At 43.6% G+C, this 17,773-nt stretch overlaps 3 protein-coding genes across 4 annotated transcripts in view; 2 read left to right on the top strand and 1 right to left on the bottom strand.

The window, feature by feature from the left end:
- The first annotated feature begins 364 nt into the window (after nucleotides 1–364).
- Nucleotides 365–17,773, top strand: part of C9H3orf49 (chromosome 9 C3orf49 homolog) — a 39,321-nt gene continuing 21,912 nt past the window's right edge. Inside the window, exons 1-3 of one of the 2 annotated variants that reach the window (XM_068251757.1) lie at nucleotides 365–522; nucleotides 4,482–4,807; nucleotides 9,325–9,455. In XM_068251757.1, coding sequence (XP_068107858.1) covers nucleotides 413–522; nucleotides 4,482–4,807; nucleotides 9,325–9,455 — 567 coding nt within the window. In that variant the 5' untranslated portion in view covers nucleotides 365–412. The remainder of the gene's footprint in view (nucleotides 523–4,481; nucleotides 4,808–9,324; nucleotides 9,456–17,773) is intronic. The other variant, XM_068251758.1, reaches the window with a different exon arrangement.
- LOC137532831 (uncharacterized) lies at nucleotides 11,000–15,224 on the top strand. Its single transcript, XM_068253790.1, has 3 exons — nucleotides 11,000–11,316; nucleotides 11,850–11,951; nucleotides 13,545–15,224. Exons 1-3 carry the CDS (start codon nucleotides 11,129–11,131, stop codon nucleotides 14,395–14,397), a joined length of 1,143 nt encoding a protein of 380 aa, XP_068109891.1. The 5' UTR covers nucleotides 11,000–11,128; the 3' UTR covers nucleotides 14,398–15,224.
- Nucleotides 11,008–15,101, bottom strand: LOC137532830 (uncharacterized). The gene is made up of 3 exons (XM_068253789.1): nucleotides 14,752–15,101; nucleotides 13,339–13,501; nucleotides 11,008–12,834 (listed from the first exon to the last, which is right to left on the bottom strand). The coding sequence occupies exons 1-3, from the start codon at nucleotides 15,035–15,037 to the stop codon at nucleotides 12,021–12,023; spliced, it is 1,263 nt and encodes a 420-aa protein (XP_068109890.1). The 5' UTR covers nucleotides 15,038–15,101; the 3' UTR covers nucleotides 11,008–12,020.

The raw sequence follows: 17,773 nt of genomic DNA on the forward strand, positions 1-17,773 counted from the left end.
ATATTCCTGTAAGTTCTGTGTGACTCTTCTGTCCCAGTCATAAGACAGATGAGATAATCATGGACACAGAATACAGTGTTCACTGTCATTAGAGTTTATGTTTCTTTCAAGGGCATGTGCATTCATCTCAGGAACGGAGCAGTGATATAAATGGAATTTCACAAATCCGTGATGAATCTTTCACTTACTGGTAGCTATAAAAGATGAGGGAGTTTGGGAAAACTTCTCTTTCCGTCACCACAAAGCAGTCAACACATTCCAGTGCTTCAAACTGGATCTGCAGGGATTGTGATTGATAAACACAATTTGACCATGATAAGTCAGAATTAACGCTTGCAGACAGCTTATGGCTATTGGGCTACCCTTGAGGGCATGTGTGGAAGTCTGATAAAGAAAGAAATTCTAGGAAATTATGGAAAGGCAATCAGCATCATCAGAGTCTCTAAACCTGATCAAGAAAGAAAAATCTTTACGGCAGGACAAGTGCTCTACTCCCCAGGCCAAGAGGAAAGGCATGGTAAGGTATGTATAGCCTTATATAAAATGTTATGTAAAAAGTTCCAACAGACATAAAGAGGAGTCATACTAGAGGTGTGTTGCAAATAGCATGCATCTTGAAATGGAGCCAGTGAAAGTAAGCAACCATTAAGTCTGACTGTCTCAGTTTCAAGTTGCATTTAATTTGCAACAAACTTGGAGAATTAGCATCTCTTTGATCATCTCTGGGTCTTGTACTGCAAGGAAAGCAAGATAATTTATATGCATTGTTAAAGAACTGGTTACATAAGAGCAAATGAAGACAGAGTAGTCGTAAACAAATATTTTTGGTGCGGACACTTATTAGCAACCATGTGCCACAAGGATCAGTATTAGGGCCCTTTATTTTGAATCTTGTATTAAAAATGTAATGTGTGGAATAGAAGCATGCTGGAAATATTGCAGATAATAGAATGATTAAAATATAGCAGTATACTAATGTTTTACAGAAAGGTCTTTGCATAATGGTAACTTGAAATAAAATTAAAAAAAAAAATAAAAAAAAAAATGAAATCTGGCTATAAATGTGAGACTGCAGTAAGAATATTCTACACTGTGCATTGTCTGGAGCATCTAAGCAAATAATAGTGAAACCGAACTTGGTTAACAATTAGTTAAGCTGCAGTAGAACCTGAAAAAGCAATACAGAATTCTGGTATGTATAAATACGGAGATAACAACATGGGATATAAAAATAATACCTTTGTATAGATCACTTGAGAGGCATCATACCATGAGAAGGACATCAAGTTTAGTCCAAGACAAACCATTAAAATGAATTATGTTACTGGCAGATCTAACTTATAATATACTGTGTATTAAGGTTCACACACTGTGCCTTAATCAATTCACTTTTTCTCCTAAATTTCTGCTAGGAGATACTTTTTCATCTTTTAGTTAAAATAACATTTTAACACACTGAAATTGAAAAAGTACCAAAAAGTAAGTGAACAAGTACTGTCATAATTATTCTGTGTGTTCTTGGTTGCTGATGGCTTAAATGCATTTTATTGATAAGATTTGAAAATATCACCTTAAAGCGGACCCAAACCAAACATTTTTTTAATTAAAAATATTTAGTTGCACCACTCTGACACATACAAAGATAAATAAACACTCCTTCAAGCCCAAAGAGCATTTCAGTGCATGCTTTTTAGTTTTCACCCTTCTCTTTGCATAACTAGGGTTATACAGGTGGCAGCCATTAGCAATTCCTCCTTTTCCAGACACCATCTACTCCACAAGTTTGGCGGATCCTTTCCCAGCAATATGAAAGGAAGGGAGGGGTTTCTCCAATAAAGGTTAAATATTTTATATTTGTCATCATGCAGCTGAAAACAGGCTGCTATTTATTATTATAATTTAGAAAATAGATTTTAATTCTGAAATCTTGTATTTTTAATTTGGGTCCACTTTAAAGGAATCATCAGCCCACATGGCCCACTTTTCTCCTGAGTTTTCTTCCCCCCCGATCTACTTACATGTGGCTTCCTCCAGCTCCTTCCCGGCTACATGTCCCACGACGACATGTCCCACGACGTCGGTGGCCGGTGGCCATGCCGGTACTGAGGCTGACCTCAGTACACCGCAGACAACGTGGCCATGATTGACAGCGGCGCTCGTGCAGGTGCAGTACGAGGCTGACCCTGAGGTGGGCCTCAGTACCGGCAGGAACACCGAGCTGCGGGATGCGAGCGGAGCTGCCGTCGTGGGACATGTGGCCAGGAAGGAGCTGGAGGAAGACACGGGTAAGTAGAGTGGGGGGGGAGGGATTAAAATGGCTGATGATTCCTTTAAAGAAAACTCAGGAGAAAAGTGGGCCATATGGGCCAGTACTGAGTGGAAGGGTTTTGCAGTGGAAGTGTTTACAGTACTGACTGTTTTCTATGATCCTGTGGTTCATCTTTAACCACTTAAAGAGACACTGAAGCGGAAAGAAAATTATGATATTATGATTTGTATGTGTAGTACAGCTAAGAAATAAAACATTAAGATCAGATACATCAGTCTAATTGTTTCCAGTACAGGAAGATTTAAGAAACTCCAGTTGTTATCTCTATGCAAAAAAGCCATTAATCTCTACGACTTTCAAAGTCGTGGAGAGGGCTGTTATCTGACTTTTATTATCTCAACTGTTAGTTAATTTTTTACTTTTCCTCTGGCAGAGGAGAGGTCATTAGTTCACAGACTGCTCTGAAAGACTCATTTTGAATGCTGAGTGTTGTGTAATCTGCACATATTATAGAATGATGCAATGTTAGAAAAACACTATATACCTGAAAATAAAAATATGAGAATATTTTCTTTGCTGCTAATCTTCTAGTAATTATTCATAGTACACAACCAATTCATTATATCATATATTTTTTTCCGCTTCAGTGTCTCTTTAAGGACCAGGGGATTTTCTTCTGATCGATGCTGCGTGGACTCTCCAGCCCGCAGCACCGATCAGGAAATAGCCAGAGCGATCAGACTTCCCCCCTTTTTTCCCCACTAGGGGGATGTCCTGCTGGGGGGGTCTGATCGCCGCCGGCTACCCGCACTTTCCGGGGGGGCTCTTCAAAGCCCCCCTCCGGAGCGCTTTCCGCCCTCCCTGGCTTTCCCTCCCTCTCCCTTACCCGCTGAGCGGCGCAGGACGGATATCCGTCCTGCGCCTGATAGGATAGGCTCTTGCCTATCAGATGCCGGCGATCCCCGGCCAATCAGAGGCCGGGGATCGCCGATTTATGTCACGGCGCTGCTGCGCAGCAGCGCCGTATGATGTAAACAGCGGGGATTTCTTCCCCGCGTGTTTACATTTTGCCGGCGAGCCGCGATTGGCGGCTCTCCAGCTGTTCACGGAGACAGCCTCCGTGAACTGGCATGGAAAGGCCGTTTCCATGCTATACCACTAACGACCCGCCGACGCCTATCGACGTTAGGCGGTCGTTAAGTGGTTAAAGGGGAACTCTGTATTTGTTGGGAACAAGCAACTCCTTTAATTCATTTTTACACTGCTGTAGAAGTAATGACAAATATTATTTACATTTTGCTCACCTTATTAGCTATGCCACAATAGTGTGTACTTAAAACACATTGTCAGATTGGGAGATCAAACTTGCTGCCAGTCAATGAGTCAGTGCAGGTGTGGAAAATAAGCAACACTTCCATAGATGAGCATTAGCAGATTCTGGATTTAAATAGATAATTTGATGTTTTTATACATTATTTTTGGTAGAAGAGGGAGGGAAGTTCATGTGAACAGACTTTGGGAAAATACACAAATGTTAAACCCCATAAAGACTTATTGGCCCATATGCAATTAACTTTTCTCCTAGGACAGTGATCTGCAAACTTGGGTCTCCAGCTGTTAAGGAACTACAAGTTCCACAATGCATTTGCCTTTATGAATAATGACTGTGGCTGTCAGACTCCTGCAATGCATTGTGGGACTTGTAGTTCCTTAACAGCTGGAGAGTCAAGTTTGCATAACACTGTCCTTGGAGATAATTTTTGAACTTCTGTGTTAAAGGGCGCCTGAAGTACGAGTGATATGGCGTCTGGTATATTTACTTCCTATTAAACAATACCAGTTGCCTGGTATCCTGCTAGCAGATCCTTTAGGAATCAGTAGTGTCTGAAACACACACCTGTAACAAGCATGCTGCAAATGCAGTCAAACTTAAGTCAAACTTTTGATCTGCATGCATGTTAAGGGTCTATGGCTATAAGTTTTAGAGGCTGTGGATCAGCAGGACAGCTTTTCAGCACTCTGCAATTGAAAAAGTACTAAAAACTAGGTGGAAAAGTACAGTCATAATTGTTCTGGGTATTTTCTTGCTTGTAGGTGGCCTAAAAGGCATTTTATTGGTAAGGTGTGAAAGTAACACCTAGGAAAAAACTTAAGAGAAAATTTGAATTTTTAGCTGCATATGGCAGATTGATTGCATCCCCTTGTTATTCAGGTGGCATGGAGCGGTCTCTGAGAATCTAGTCAACCAAAACATTCTTGCCTGCAAAGAAGAGCCAGCCAGTGATAGTGACTCCGCATCTTCCACAACCCGGCTACATAAGAAGAGAGGCCTGGGACAGAAAGTGAAGCTCTTCCTCGGTAAAGTCCTCCACACCAGAATAAAGGAATTCAAACCCATGAAGCTCTCTAATATCACATCTATCAGGAACAATTCCCCTCTGGCATCGCCCAGACTGCATCGTTTACCTAAAATAATCCAGCATCTGCCACTGACTCGGGAGACAGCCAAGAGGTCAGGGAGGAGGATGTCACAAGCTGGTAAGATGGTCCCTTGTTTGTCACAACTAGAATAGGAATCTGTGAAGACTGTACAGGCATCTGTGTCATCTAGGAAGTGTGAAACTGAATTGTAATCCACTGACCTCAACACAGCTGTGAGATTCTTATTGTGGGTGAGAGTTACAGGACAGGAGTGTCCTTTTTAAAGAGCATTGTCAGACAAAGAGTCAGGAATGTTGCACTGAGCAGTGTAAACAAGGTATGAACAAGGATCACACTGTTGTTGTAACTGTGGGAGGTGGCACTCCCAGCGCACACACACTCTACGTTTCATTTTGTTTATGCATGTATATAAAGAGAAAATATATAGATTATCTACAGTAGAATCCCTTTATAGTAAACTCCAATGGACCGGGCCAAGTAGTTTAATATATAAGGAGTTTACTATTTTAGAAATTGTCATACTCAAGCACATAAAGTATACCATAGTACTGTCTCTTAATTCAGTCACCACCGGTACTTGGGAGTATTTTTCTTTTCAATGCTTCAGCAAGCGATTACTGACAGCATCTAAGCTAGATCACAATGCACAGTAATTTGACATGTCAGTTACTATACAGCATTGTAATCAGTTGTGTATGGCTCATGGTGCAATGAATACCCCATTCTAGCTGTCTGTTTCATTGGAAATAACTTTCATTAAATCTATTGTGTGAATTGTGCAAAGTTTTTGTTTACTGTTCCGCTGGCTATTTTTAGGTATTAGCATGAAGAAGTGCTAACACACCAGGCGCTGTGCCAATACGTACTCATCTGCAGAGTCTAACAGCGAGAAATCTTACCAGTGTCTGGAAAGGGATGGACTCAAAGACAGAGACACTGATTATAGAAACTCAAGAACATGGACTAGGTACTAGATCCATAAGACAGCACCACCCAGGACCCAAGATGTCAGCAGTTGTGCATAGGGAGACCTCAGAGTCAGTCCGACATGTAGAGACAAGGCGTCAGATGCCCACAGAAACAGTATACAGTGAATAGTGAATTACACAGCCAGGTTGCTGGCAAGTGAAGATTAAGTGGCCCCTGTGGTAGAAGGAAATCTTGGGGTTTTTACTCCTATATTAGGAGAGCAGCTCCAACATATCCCAGGATAAACGTCAGATTCTGTCCAAAAGAGAGCAGTTCAAGAGACATTGCTGCCCAGAACCCTCACATCCAGGTCTCTGGCAGAGAACCTGAGGTTGAGTGTATGCGTATGTGTAATGTGTAATATAAATATACACAAATGCATAACTAGAAACATAACAGCTTTTCTGCAGCACATCTTAACCTCCTTAGCGGTAACCCCGTGCTGGACACGGGGTAAGCCGCCGGAGGTTGCCGCTCAGGCCCTGCTGGGCCGATTTTCATAATTTTTTTTTTGCTGGACGCAGCTAGCACTTTGCTAGCTGCGCCAGCACTCTGATCGCCGCCGGCCCCCGCCCGATCGCCGCTATCTGATGCAGCGCGCGCCCCCCCCCCCAGACCCCGTGCGCTGCCTGGCCAATCAGTGCCAGGCAGCGTCGAGGGGTGGTTCGGGACTCCCAATGATGTCCCGACGTTGCTGACGTCGGTGACGTCATCCAGCCCCGTCGCCATGGCAACGGGGGAAGCCCTCCAGGAAATCCCGTTCTTTGAACGGGATTTCCTGATCGCCTATCGCCGGAGGCGATCGGCGGGGCTGGGGGGATGCCGCTGAGCAGCGGCTATCATGTAGCGAGCCCTGGGCTCGCTACATGATTTAAAAAAATAAAAAAAACTGCTGGGCTGCCCCCTGGCGGAATTTTTCATACCGCCAGGGGGGTTAATGCCTAATGTGTTTTCAGACCATTACCTCCTTTTCGTGTCTTGTGTACTCCTTTGGAACCTCACGCTATGACTACCAGACATTTTAATGGCTGTGGCAGTGCATAAGAGGAGGGTAAGGAATGTATCAGTATGGCCAAAGGGCAATTCAATAGGTACATGCCATGCCAGGGGGCTGTGTTAAGTATTGTAGCATCTTTCATGGACACTCCAATTGACTGATTGGAGGTAGTTCCCCTAATGAAGTGACATCACTGATCACAAGGTTCTGTAGAAAAAATAGAAATCATTTTTTAAGTAGAGATGGCTCGAACCTCCGATTTTCGGTTCGCGAAACCTCGAACTCGAACTTCTGAAAAAGTTCACGAACCTGCAAACTTTTCGAATAGCAATAGACTTCAATGGGCAGGCGAACTTGAAAAACTACAAACACTGTTTCTGGCCACAAAAGCGATGGAAAAGATGTCTCAAGGGATCTAACACCTGGAGGGGGCCATGGCAGAGTGGGGTACACGCCAAAAGTCCCGGGGAATATTACGGATTTGATGCACAGTAGGGTTATAATCCCTAAAAGGCAGACATCACATTGAATTGCTAAATTGGAGGCCTAAAGTGCTTGAAAACATCTTGCGTGTGTATACATGGATCAGCAGTTAGTGTAAGTAGTGTACTGCTTCACACTGACAGACCAAACTCACTGTGTAACGTACCGCAAACAGCTGTTTGTGTAGTGATGGCCATGCTGAACTGGTGCGCACCATGGCGAGAGTGCAGGCAATAGCGGTTTTCAAGCCCATATGGTCGGGCTGAGGTAGCACAATGACAGAACAACAGTGACTGTCCAGCTGATCGAATTTGGTCTGTCCACAATGAAGCAACGACTTTATTATCTTGGGTGTTCCCCCCAACACACTCACATAGGTCATTGCTTCATTGTGATACGCAATCCCCTTCACCGCGGCAAGGTAACGATCACAAAGGGGAATTGACACATGTACATGCCTTTTGTTTTGTTGTTGCAGCCGCAGTGCAGCTAGAAAAATTAGGCATGTACACACACCAAAAAAATTATTATTATGTTTGGTAGCAGCCGCTGCTAGCAGCAGCGGCCATAAAACTGTAGGAATCCACCTGGAGTCCTGGACCCTGTTGGTGGTGGCGGAGAAGGCAGTCAAGCGGCCTGCAGGCAGAGATGCTGTGTGGGACTGACTTAGTCTTGGGCCAGGCAGTAACATGGAGTGCAGGCAGAAATGCTGTGTGTGGGGACTGACTTAGTCTTCAGGCAGGCAGTAGCCCTCCAGGATCCATGCCTCATTCATTTTGATAAAGGTGGGGTACTGAACACTTTTTTTACCTGACAGCTGGTGGTATAATACAATTGTGCAGTCACACAGTTGCAGGAATAAGGTATGCAGTGACTGCTGCTATAGTACAATTGTGCAGTCACACAGGTGCAGGGAAAAGGTATGCATAAGAGAAACACAGAGAGCCCAATATAGTGTAGTATGTATTGGAAAAAGTGGAATAATAAATGTGAGGTAGAGATACAAACATGGGTTACCTCACAGGCAACCACTGTAAAAGCAGGTGAGAGATTAGACCTGTCCTCACTCAGGATTAAGATGTCGATCTCTGTAGAAAGGAAGAATAGGAGTAGATCACCCCTCCACCAGGGGTGGACACAATGTAATCACTAGAGAACAGAGGCGCCAGCAGGATAAAAGATAATGAAAGTTTTAAAATTTGCTGGGAGGAAGTGGTGGACTTACCTCCAGAAAGCAGACACGATAACCTGTAATTTAAATAAACAATGTTAATATTGGTACCCAAAAGGATGCAACGCGTTTCACAGGCATAGTCCGCTTCATCAGGCAATAAATTAGGGGTCAAAACAACAGCTCGTCTATAGTGCCTCTGTGACTGGTGGTGGTATTGTATAATACAAAGTGCAGTCACACAGAGGCAGCGAATGGTATGTACTGAATGTGCTGGGCCTGGCACAGTACAGCAATTAGCAAGGGCCAGCTGCGACAGACAGGGCTGTATATGCAGTGTCAGTGGCACACACACACAAAAAAAAACACATCAGAAGAACATTAGCTCTCAAAATAGCTGTTTTGGGGTGCTTTTCATCAACAAATATCAGCAAGGAGTAAGCTAACAGACCTCCTAACTATCGCTTTTCCTATCTCTCCAATGTCTCTCCCTTCTCTCACTAATATAGCAGCACACAGAGTGAGAACATGGCCGATGCTGCTGCCTTTTATAAAGGGGAGTATGGCTTCAGGAGGGAGTGCAGTCTGATTGGCTGCCATGTGTCTGCTGACTGTGATGTAGAGGGTTAAAGCTTAGCCCAATGATGTAGTATAGGGTGCGGGTCGAACTCGCTAAGTGTTCGCGGTTCACAGCGAACTCGAACCAGTAAAGTTCGCGGGAAAAAGTTCTCTGGCGAACCGGTCGGGCCATCTCTATTTTTAAGCAAAGGAATAACCCTTCTTATCAGAACACTTGAAAAGTTTTAGTGAGAAATAGCTAATAACTGTATCACGCTTTTCATGCTATCAATGTTTAACACAACTTCTGTAACTGCAAACGTGACTGAGAGCCAACTAACTGCCTCAGGGGCTTAGTAGCTTTTAGAGATACCTCTGTAATGTGTATTCTTTGATTTGCTTATTGTAACTTATGAGACAATTTTTCTTTGGAAGCAATTCTCCAACTGGATGTTAATGTTGTAGGAGCAGAGACGGAGCGGGTCAGGCCTGACAACCTCATTGTGCATTCAAGGAAAACAACAAGGCGCGTGTCTGTGACTTCCCTCCCCACGGGCCTGCAAAAGGTACGTTTCTCCCCACGGGCCTGCAAAAGGTTCGTTTCTGAATGAGTCTCTCTTTGGGTAAGATGCATTAAAAGTGATATTCAGTGAAATGCAGTGAAGCACTACTGTATTTAATTCAATCATTTTTCAACTTCCCAGGAAATAAATCGTTTTTTTTAGCATTCATTGAGTTTCTTTTGATATGCATCTGGCATCATCCTGTGGTGACTAAAATCTCCAAACATATTTTTATTGCCACAGCGATGATACTAGAAATGAAAGGCTACAAATGCTACTGTTTCTCAACATTATTAGCATATGTACCCTTTTATTAATCACTGTATTGGCCAGGTTAACCCCTGTTGTAAGCAACAACATCTCAAGCACCCCTTGAGGCATACATATTTTTGGGGAGTACTTCAAAGTATTTTACACTTGCTTTTCAAACATTCCTTGACGCTTTTTATTAACTATACTTATTTGTGTACATTTATATATCACTAGACCTTAGGGCCGTACAATAATGGGCTCTAGGCAGCTACACACCTCACAACCCGCCCCTCCCTCCCCCCCCCCCCCCCGCCGCATTGCCAAGCACAATCAGCACACGTACACAATAGCTGTAAGGTGTACCCACACGCCCACCGCGCTCACACACACTTGCCCCCCTCCCCCCCCTCGTCCCCCTGTAGTGTTCAACAACTGCCATCGTGCCACACATGTACGCTGGCAAAAATGCACGGACACAGGGACAGGGGATGCAGGGGTTTTATTGTATAGGATGGTTTCTCATTTTTTTTTATCTCAAAACTTACTATAATAGATTGACAAGTTCAGGTACCCCCTGATTCCAACTAAAGTACACGTGCCATGTTTTGAGCTTAGGTGCTAGAAGAAAATAATCTGGGTCCCAGAAAAAGTAGCAATGTTGTCTTACTTGGTTTGATGGTATTCCATTTCAGTGTTACTTTGTTCTACCCATTCATCTTTTTTGCTGTTGATTTTGTGGTTGATGCATAACTACAAAAAGTTTGGAACCACATGTAACAGAAAAGGTTGTTCAGCAACTTTCTATAGCACTGCTCTCCTGAGCACACAGCTGCACTGAAGCAGTGGTCAGAACTTCCTGTCATGATAGGTAGCACTAGCAGTGGGGCTAATTAGGGAGTTCAAAGTAAGGGCAGTTGAACTATGTGCTCAGTAAGCAGTTAGCAGGCGGCAGTGAGCAATTATAAGGTAAGAACAAGCAGTTGCCAGGAACCAGTAAACAGCTGTGACAGTTTTAGAGGCTTTTCACTTCCTATCAACTGCTCGTGGTAAGGAGGCCTAAGAGTTGGGAGGGGTACAATAGGTTGTTAGGGCTGGTGCACACCAAAAACCGCAAGCAGATCCGCAAAACGCTAGCGTTTTTCTGAACGCTTTGTCTGTTTTTTTAGCTGCGTTTTGCTAGCGTTTTGCGTTTTGCGGTGGCGTTTAGCATGCGTTTTTCTAGCGTTTTGCGTTTTTTAAGGAAAAAGGTAGAAAGAGTTGAACCAAAGGCTAAAAATTAGATATATTGATGACATGTGGATCAAATGAAGGAATTAAAGTGCAAGTACCAATATAAAAAGGGAGTGGTCCTTCACAGCATTGTGGGTTAGTTGAGGAGAGGTGACATAGTGTTTGAGAGTGAGTTGTTTTTGTGGAGAGAGAAAATGTATCCTGATTTGCTATTACTAATATGTGTAGCAGCATATATGAGACGCAGGCCAAGGACACGGAGATACTGGGTGCATCCCATACTGCAACAGCGGCGCAGGAAGGGTCAATTTTGGACACTCTATCGTGACTTGAGGCAGCATCCAGACAAGTTCTTTGGCTACACCAGAATGTCTGTGGGCAGGTAAGAGTTGTTTTGTTTGTTCTGTACCATTTGGCATTCTTGTTATTTAAATAATGAATGTTGCAGTCATTGCTGAGCCTTATTTAACACTCTGTTGGACTCCAATGTACAAACCAACACACTCAGCAATCATGTATATGCATTAAAAGACTAAGATTACCATTATGCTTGTTCCTGGTGTGTTATGCATACACTGCCTAACACCTATTGCTTTTTTGGACTACCCAGTAACTACTATAGTATATAAGCATACATCATTTTTGAACAATAACCTAAGGTAATAACCCCACGTAACACACATTTATACCTATACCAATATCATGCACCTATGAACAGCAGAAACTCAGTAAAGACACTTGTTGTGGCCAGCGACATTATTTTATTTGTTTTTGGTAGTGGTTGCCCAAATAATTCTTTAGGCCATGTTGTCATGAAGGTATTTTTGCAAACATAGAATGTATATGTTCAAAAAAGAATGCTTTTATATCACAAACATCATCAACAAATTACATATACATCTGTATTTTTGACAGTTTTGATTGTCTACTGTCCAAATTGAAGGATGCCCTTCAAAGACAAGATACTAATTATCGCCGTGCAATCACTCCAACGGAGCGTCTCCTCATAACTTTGAGGTATGTGAAACTAACTTTAAAATATTAACATAAAATATAACGATTTACACTACCTATAAGGCACACTTCCTACTCATGTTGTGCAAGATAATCAGACATGCTTCCAGTGTCATGAATGAAAGCTTGTGTAGCTGATTCTGAAGTAGTTTGTGGCTGGGTCTGAGCTGATAAATCAGTGTACACTGGAGTGTCTGATCTTTGATACCTATTAGCTTGCTCAAAACGCATAGGTCCTGTCATAGGATAATGTGGCTGCTGCCCATATGGCCGGGTTGCCATATGCATAGGTGGGTAACTAGGTGGGTCATACATACGGTGACTCTGGTAAGATGGTTGTGGGTATGAATGATACTGAGGAGTGGCATGAGGCATGTGTTGTTGAGTGACATAGTTGGAGCTATTTTCTTCTGCCTGGCTCTGAGTTTGCAAAAATTTGCCCAGGGTCTCAGATATGGCATGTCTGGCTGCCCATTGCTTATCTGGTGGCACTTTCTGTAACAATGGCACTAAACTTAGCAGATACTGGGTGCATGGCTCTTTTAATTGTTTGATTTCCTCCTCTCGCTTCTCCATATGATCCACAGCCTTTTCAATAGAAGTAATGAGCTTGTGATCATATTCAGCCCTGCTCATACCTCTTGCTATTCTCCTGCCTTGGGTTGATGCCCTCACACCTCTACTAGATCTGTGAGTTGTGCGTGGCCTAGTAGTTAGTGTACTGGGTTGTGTTTGATCAGCAGTTGTTGAGTCACTCTCATCCAGTGTAGCTGTGTCACCATCCTGTGGAGTTAAATCATCCACTTCCAGATCACTGCTAGTGTTGTGGCCTGCATCTATTTCCGCCTCCTCAGGATCAGGATCAGGTGGCAGGCTATCTTCAGTTCTAATGTAAAGAAGAAGAGAAGAATTGAGTACTGGTATAGAGGCCAGTGATGTAAAATAGAAAATGTCATTGATGTACATGTGTAACTGTACAACAATCATAGTTGCCTTTCTCTCCTGCAGAAATGTTGTGAGTATTACTTTAAGGCACAGCCCCTGAGTCATCATGCAGATCACATGTTTGTAGTGAAGTATTAATGTATAATCTACACATGCTTGTTCGTGGTGTGTGATTCAGACACTACTGCAGCCAAATAGATCCACATGAGTGTAAGGCAACTGGTATTTGTCCACAAAATCTTACCAGATTCCTGACAGATAATCGCACTATAAATAGCTTAGTAAACAATCATATTAAGCAAAGGCCTACTGTAAAATGACCTGCAGTGAATCACATTGAGTCTATCACACTCCTGCAATGCATTGTGTGACTTGTATTTATATTACAGCTGTAGCGGATACTTTTTTCAGAAGTGTAATAGGTGTACATTTGCGCCATACTTACTCAGCCGACTCATGATGTTTTCTCATAAATTCCAGAATCCCACAGAATTTATATCTTGTTCTTTGGGAACTTCCACACCCACTTTTAGATTCTTGATATTGTTTCTCCAGCTCCTTTTTATAACTGTCTCGCACAGACTTCCATCTTTTGCGCAGGAGACCAACTTCGAACAAAAAACAAATAAACATTTCTGTATTACTTTTCAGATTTCTGGCAACAGGACATTCATATGCAGCTCTGCATTATCAGTTCCTGATGGGAAGATCTACTATCCGCTACCTGGTTTTGGACACATGCAAACTGATTTGGAAAACACTGCAGCCCGAATTTATGCCACCTCCTGATCTACCTATGTGGGAGGCTAATATTCAGCATTTCTGGGAAAAGCATCAATTCCCTAACTGCCTAGGAGCAGTGGATGGGAAACATGTCCGTATTGTTATGCCTGCAGCCACTGGCAGTGTGTATTACAATTATAAAAAATATTTCTCTCTTGTGCTCATGGCTGTGGTGGATCCGAATTTAAAATTTATATATGTGGATGTGGGTGCTTACGGCAGTTCACATGATTCTGCTGTTTTCCAACACAGCAGATTTGGCTTGAAACTCCTAACTGGCCAAATGACCTTACCAGCACCACGACCCTGGCCTGACACACAACATCCACCTTACCCGTGTGTGTTTGTGGCTGATGAGGCATTTGCTCTATCCGAGCATGTGATGCGGCCTTATGCCCAAAGAGATATGTCTCTGAAAAAAAAAGTGTTTAATCAGCGCCTTACCAAAGCCAGGCAAGTGGTGGAATGTGCTTTTGGCATACTTTCTAACAAATGGCGCATTTTTCATACTGCCCTAAAAATGCAACCACAGTATGCAATAGCAGTTGTGAAGGCCACATGTGTTTTACACAATTATGTAAGAACATTAGATGGCATGCACACAGAGGAGGAGGAGGAGATTCCACCCTGTGCTCTTCAAAATGTTGCCCCTTCTACCTTACGTGGGCCTATTTCTGCCATTCAAATGCGAGATAAACTCGCAGATTACTTTGTGCCATAACCGATAAGTATGTAAATATTACAGGTTGACATTTAATTTGATTACATTATGATCTTTACTTTACTATTAAAAAATAGGTCAACCTCTTTGTATGTGTTAATCTATGATCATGTTCTTTACTGTAATATCACAACCGCATGCAGAATACATGTGCATACATAGACACACATGTACGTGCTGTTCCGATTGAGAGATGCCTATACAGAGACACAGACTGCAAGAGAGACATGTGGTAATGACACTTAGGATTAGCTAATTAACCTTTCAGGGGAGGGGTCTTCACATATTGTCAGCACAGTGCCAAAAGAGTCAACCTAAAAGAGTTAACAACACATGTTTAACAAATACACTCACCTTTTGCTTCTTGAGTCTTTGGTGACAATTTTTCCCATTTTTCACCCAGGAACTCATGGGCAATGTTTCTCCAGATGTCATGCAGCCTTTGATGATCTTTGTGTCCAGGCAATGTCTTGTCATACAGCTCTGGACTATTCTGTATTTTAATTATTAAATTTTCTGTGGTAAACCACGTGCCAGACATCTTGCACAAACCTTCTCTGCAATCCCTCATGCAAAGCAGAACAACAGGAAGTACACTTTGACCTGGAAGAGCAGATTCTGACAAAAAACGCATCTGCATCCGCTTCCAAAAACGCTATACCAAGCGGTTTGACAGGCGGTTTGCGTTTTTCCTATACTTAACATTGAGGCAAAAACGCATCCGCAATCCAAAATCTGCTGCAGCCCGGGAGTATGCGTTTCTGCAAAACGCCTACCGCTCTGGTGTGCACCACCCCATTGAAATGCATTACCCTAGCAGATCCGCACCCGCAAGCAGATCGCAAACCGCAGCGGAAACGCTCCGGTGTGCACTAGGCCTTAGACAAGATGACCAGGGTCAGGAGAGGGCATACATGCAAAAAGGGCGTCTGGGAAAAAGGGCACCCAGTAACGCAGATAGTAAAATATTGGTATTAAATACAGATATCTTACTATAAAAGTGTAAAATATCGACATTAAATACCAATATTTTACTATGGCCAATAGAGATGGCCCAAACGGTTCGCCGGCAAACGGTTTCCGGCAAACTTCCAGTGGTTCGCGATCGCGGAGATCCACAAACTTTTTCGGAAGTTCGGTTCACCCCCATAATGCACCATTAGGGTCAACTTTGACCCTCTACATCACAGTCAGCAGGCACATTTTAGCCAATCAGGCTACACTCCCTCCTGGAGCCACTCCCCCCCTTATGAAAGGCAGCACCGCCGGCCATTATACTCACTTGTGTGCCTGCAGTAAATAGAGAAGGGACAGCTGCTGCAGACTCTCTCATAGGGAAAGATTAGTTAGGCTTTTGTAGGCTTCTTAGCTTGCTCCTTGCTGATTCTTATTGCTAAAATAGTACCCCACAATAGCTCTTTTGAGAGCTAATCTTGTTCTTGTGATCTATTTTTTTTTCTGTGTGTCCCACTGACACTTGTGTTGCATAGACACCCTTGATAATTCATACTGTGTGTGTGCCACTGGCAGGCCCAGCACATTCAGTGACAACCTTTGTGTGTGACAGGTGCACATTGTAATACCCATTACTGCATATACCTACCTACCTGTTGTTCACAGTGCACCCACCTACCTATGTGAGTTGAGCGCACGCAGTGTCACTGTGCCTGTCCGCTACCTGTCTGTGTGTGACAGGTGCACATTGTAATACCCAGTACTGCATATACCTACCTACCTACCTGTTGTTCACAGTGCACCCACCTACCTACGTGAGTTGAGCGCATGCAGTGTCACTGTGCCTGTTCGCTACCTGTCTGTGTGTGACAGGTGCACATTGTAATACCCAGTACTGCATATACCTACCTACCTGCCTGTTGTTCACAGTGCACCCACCTACCTACGTGAGCGCACGCAGTGTCACTGTGCCTGTCCGCTTCCTGTCTGTGTGTGACAGGTGCACATTGTAATACCCATCACTGCAAATACCTACCTGTTGTTCACAGTGCACCCACCTACCTACGTGAGTTGAGCGCACGCTGTGACATTGTGCCTGTCCGCTACCTGTCTGTGTGTGTGACAGGTGCACATTGTAATACCCATCACTGCATATACCTACCTGTTGTGTTCAGTGCACCCACCTCATCACTGCATATACCTACCGGTTGTGTTCAGTGCACCCACCTACCTACGTGAGTGCACGCAGTGTGATATACCACTCCTTGCATACCTGTTAACTGCACCTGTGTGACTGCACAAGTCAGTGCATACCTTTCACTTCATCCCTCCCGATATGGACCCAACGGACAAAACAGGCAGAGGTAGAGGCAGACCCAGAGGAAGGCAGGTCTGTGCGAGGTCGTGTTGATGTGATTTCATGCGGCCCTCGACCAAAGTACAGTGCTCAGAAGAAGGCACGTCCCATCAAGATTGTCAGGACGTGGTTGACTATTTAACACAAAACACCTCATCTTCCGCAGCCACCAGCACCACATTTGTTGCATTTGACACTTCGCAGGAGTTAATTGGTGGGAATTAACTGATTCACAGCCATTATTGTTACAACCAGATGAAGGTGCTAAGCAAGTTACACCGCCTCATATGTCTGAGTTAGGCGGCGACACTATGGACGTAATGTGTGAAGATGATGAAGTAGCTGCTGTTGGTGCAGTTTTGGAGGTGTCTGAGGCAAGCGAAGCTGGACAGGATGATTATGATGATGACGATGATATGGATCCCACGTATGTTCCCAATAGAGGAGAGGAACAGGGGGACAGTTCAGAGGGGGAGTCAGAGAGGAGTAGGAGGAGGAGACGAGTTGCTGAAAGAAGCAGGGGGAGCTCATCATCAGAAACAGCTGGTGGCAGTGTCCGGCGGCATGTATCGCCACCTATGGACAGCCAGCCAACATGCCCTTCAATGTCAGCTGCTGATGCCACCACAGTGCCATCAAGGCAATAGTGACGCAGAGGTATTGCGTTTTCGTGCATTTTGTATGTATTTTTTTTAAAAACAAGTTTGATGAAGAAACGCAAACAAAACCCATGGGCTGAACAAAAACACAGTATGCAAACACACAGAAAAAGCATGGAAAACACACTAAAAACGCACAAATGCATATGCAGTAAAACGCTACCTTTCCGGCACTGCCTAGTGTTTTCCTACCCTGTATCCCATGTCTGCTGCCCGGACCCAATCCTCTTCTTCTTGTCATTGCACTCCCATATGAGTGTGAGCTTCTCAGTACTGAGAATGCACAAAAAGGGTAAATGCATGCCCACTAGTATGTGTCACAATTAGCCGGGCTTTGCACCACAGATACTCCCAATAATGTGCAGAAAGCCAGGATAGATTTTATAGTGCAGTTTATTTACAGTGA

Source organism: Hyperolius riggenbachi, chromosome 9, assembly GCF_040937935.1.
Source record: "Hyperolius riggenbachi isolate aHypRig1 chromosome 9, aHypRig1.pri, whole genome shotgun sequence".
NCBI lineage: Eukaryota > Metazoa > Chordata > Amphibia > Anura > Hyperoliidae > Hyperolius > Hyperolius riggenbachi.

Excerpts from the sequence above, each read along its gene's own strand:
- LOC137532831 (XM_068253790.1), top strand. The coding sequence starts at position 11,129 with ATGTATCCTGATTTGCTATTACTAATATGTGTAGCAGCATATATGAGA. Across the intron at positions 11,317-11,849 it reads ACCAGAATGTCTGTGGGCAG|TTTTGATTGTCTACTGTCCA; the intron begins GTAAGAGTTGTT and ends TATTTTTGACAG. Across the intron at positions 11,952-13,544 it reads CGTCTCCTCATAACTTTGAG|ATTTCTGGCAACAGGACATT; the intron begins GTATGTGAAACT and ends ATTACTTTTCAG.
- LOC137532830 (XM_068253789.1), bottom strand. The coding sequence starts at position 15,037 with ATGCAGATGCGTTTTTTGTCAGAATCTGCTCTTCCAGGTCAAAGTGTA. Across the intron at positions 13,502-14,751 it reads AAAGACTCAAGAAGCAAAAG|TTGGTCTCCTGCGCAAAAGA; the intron begins GTGAGTGTATTT and ends TTTTGTTCGAAG. Across the intron at positions 12,835-13,338 it reads AAACATCATGAGTCGGCTGA|AACTGAAGATAGCCTGCCAC; the intron begins GTAAGTATGGCG and ends TCTTTACATTAG.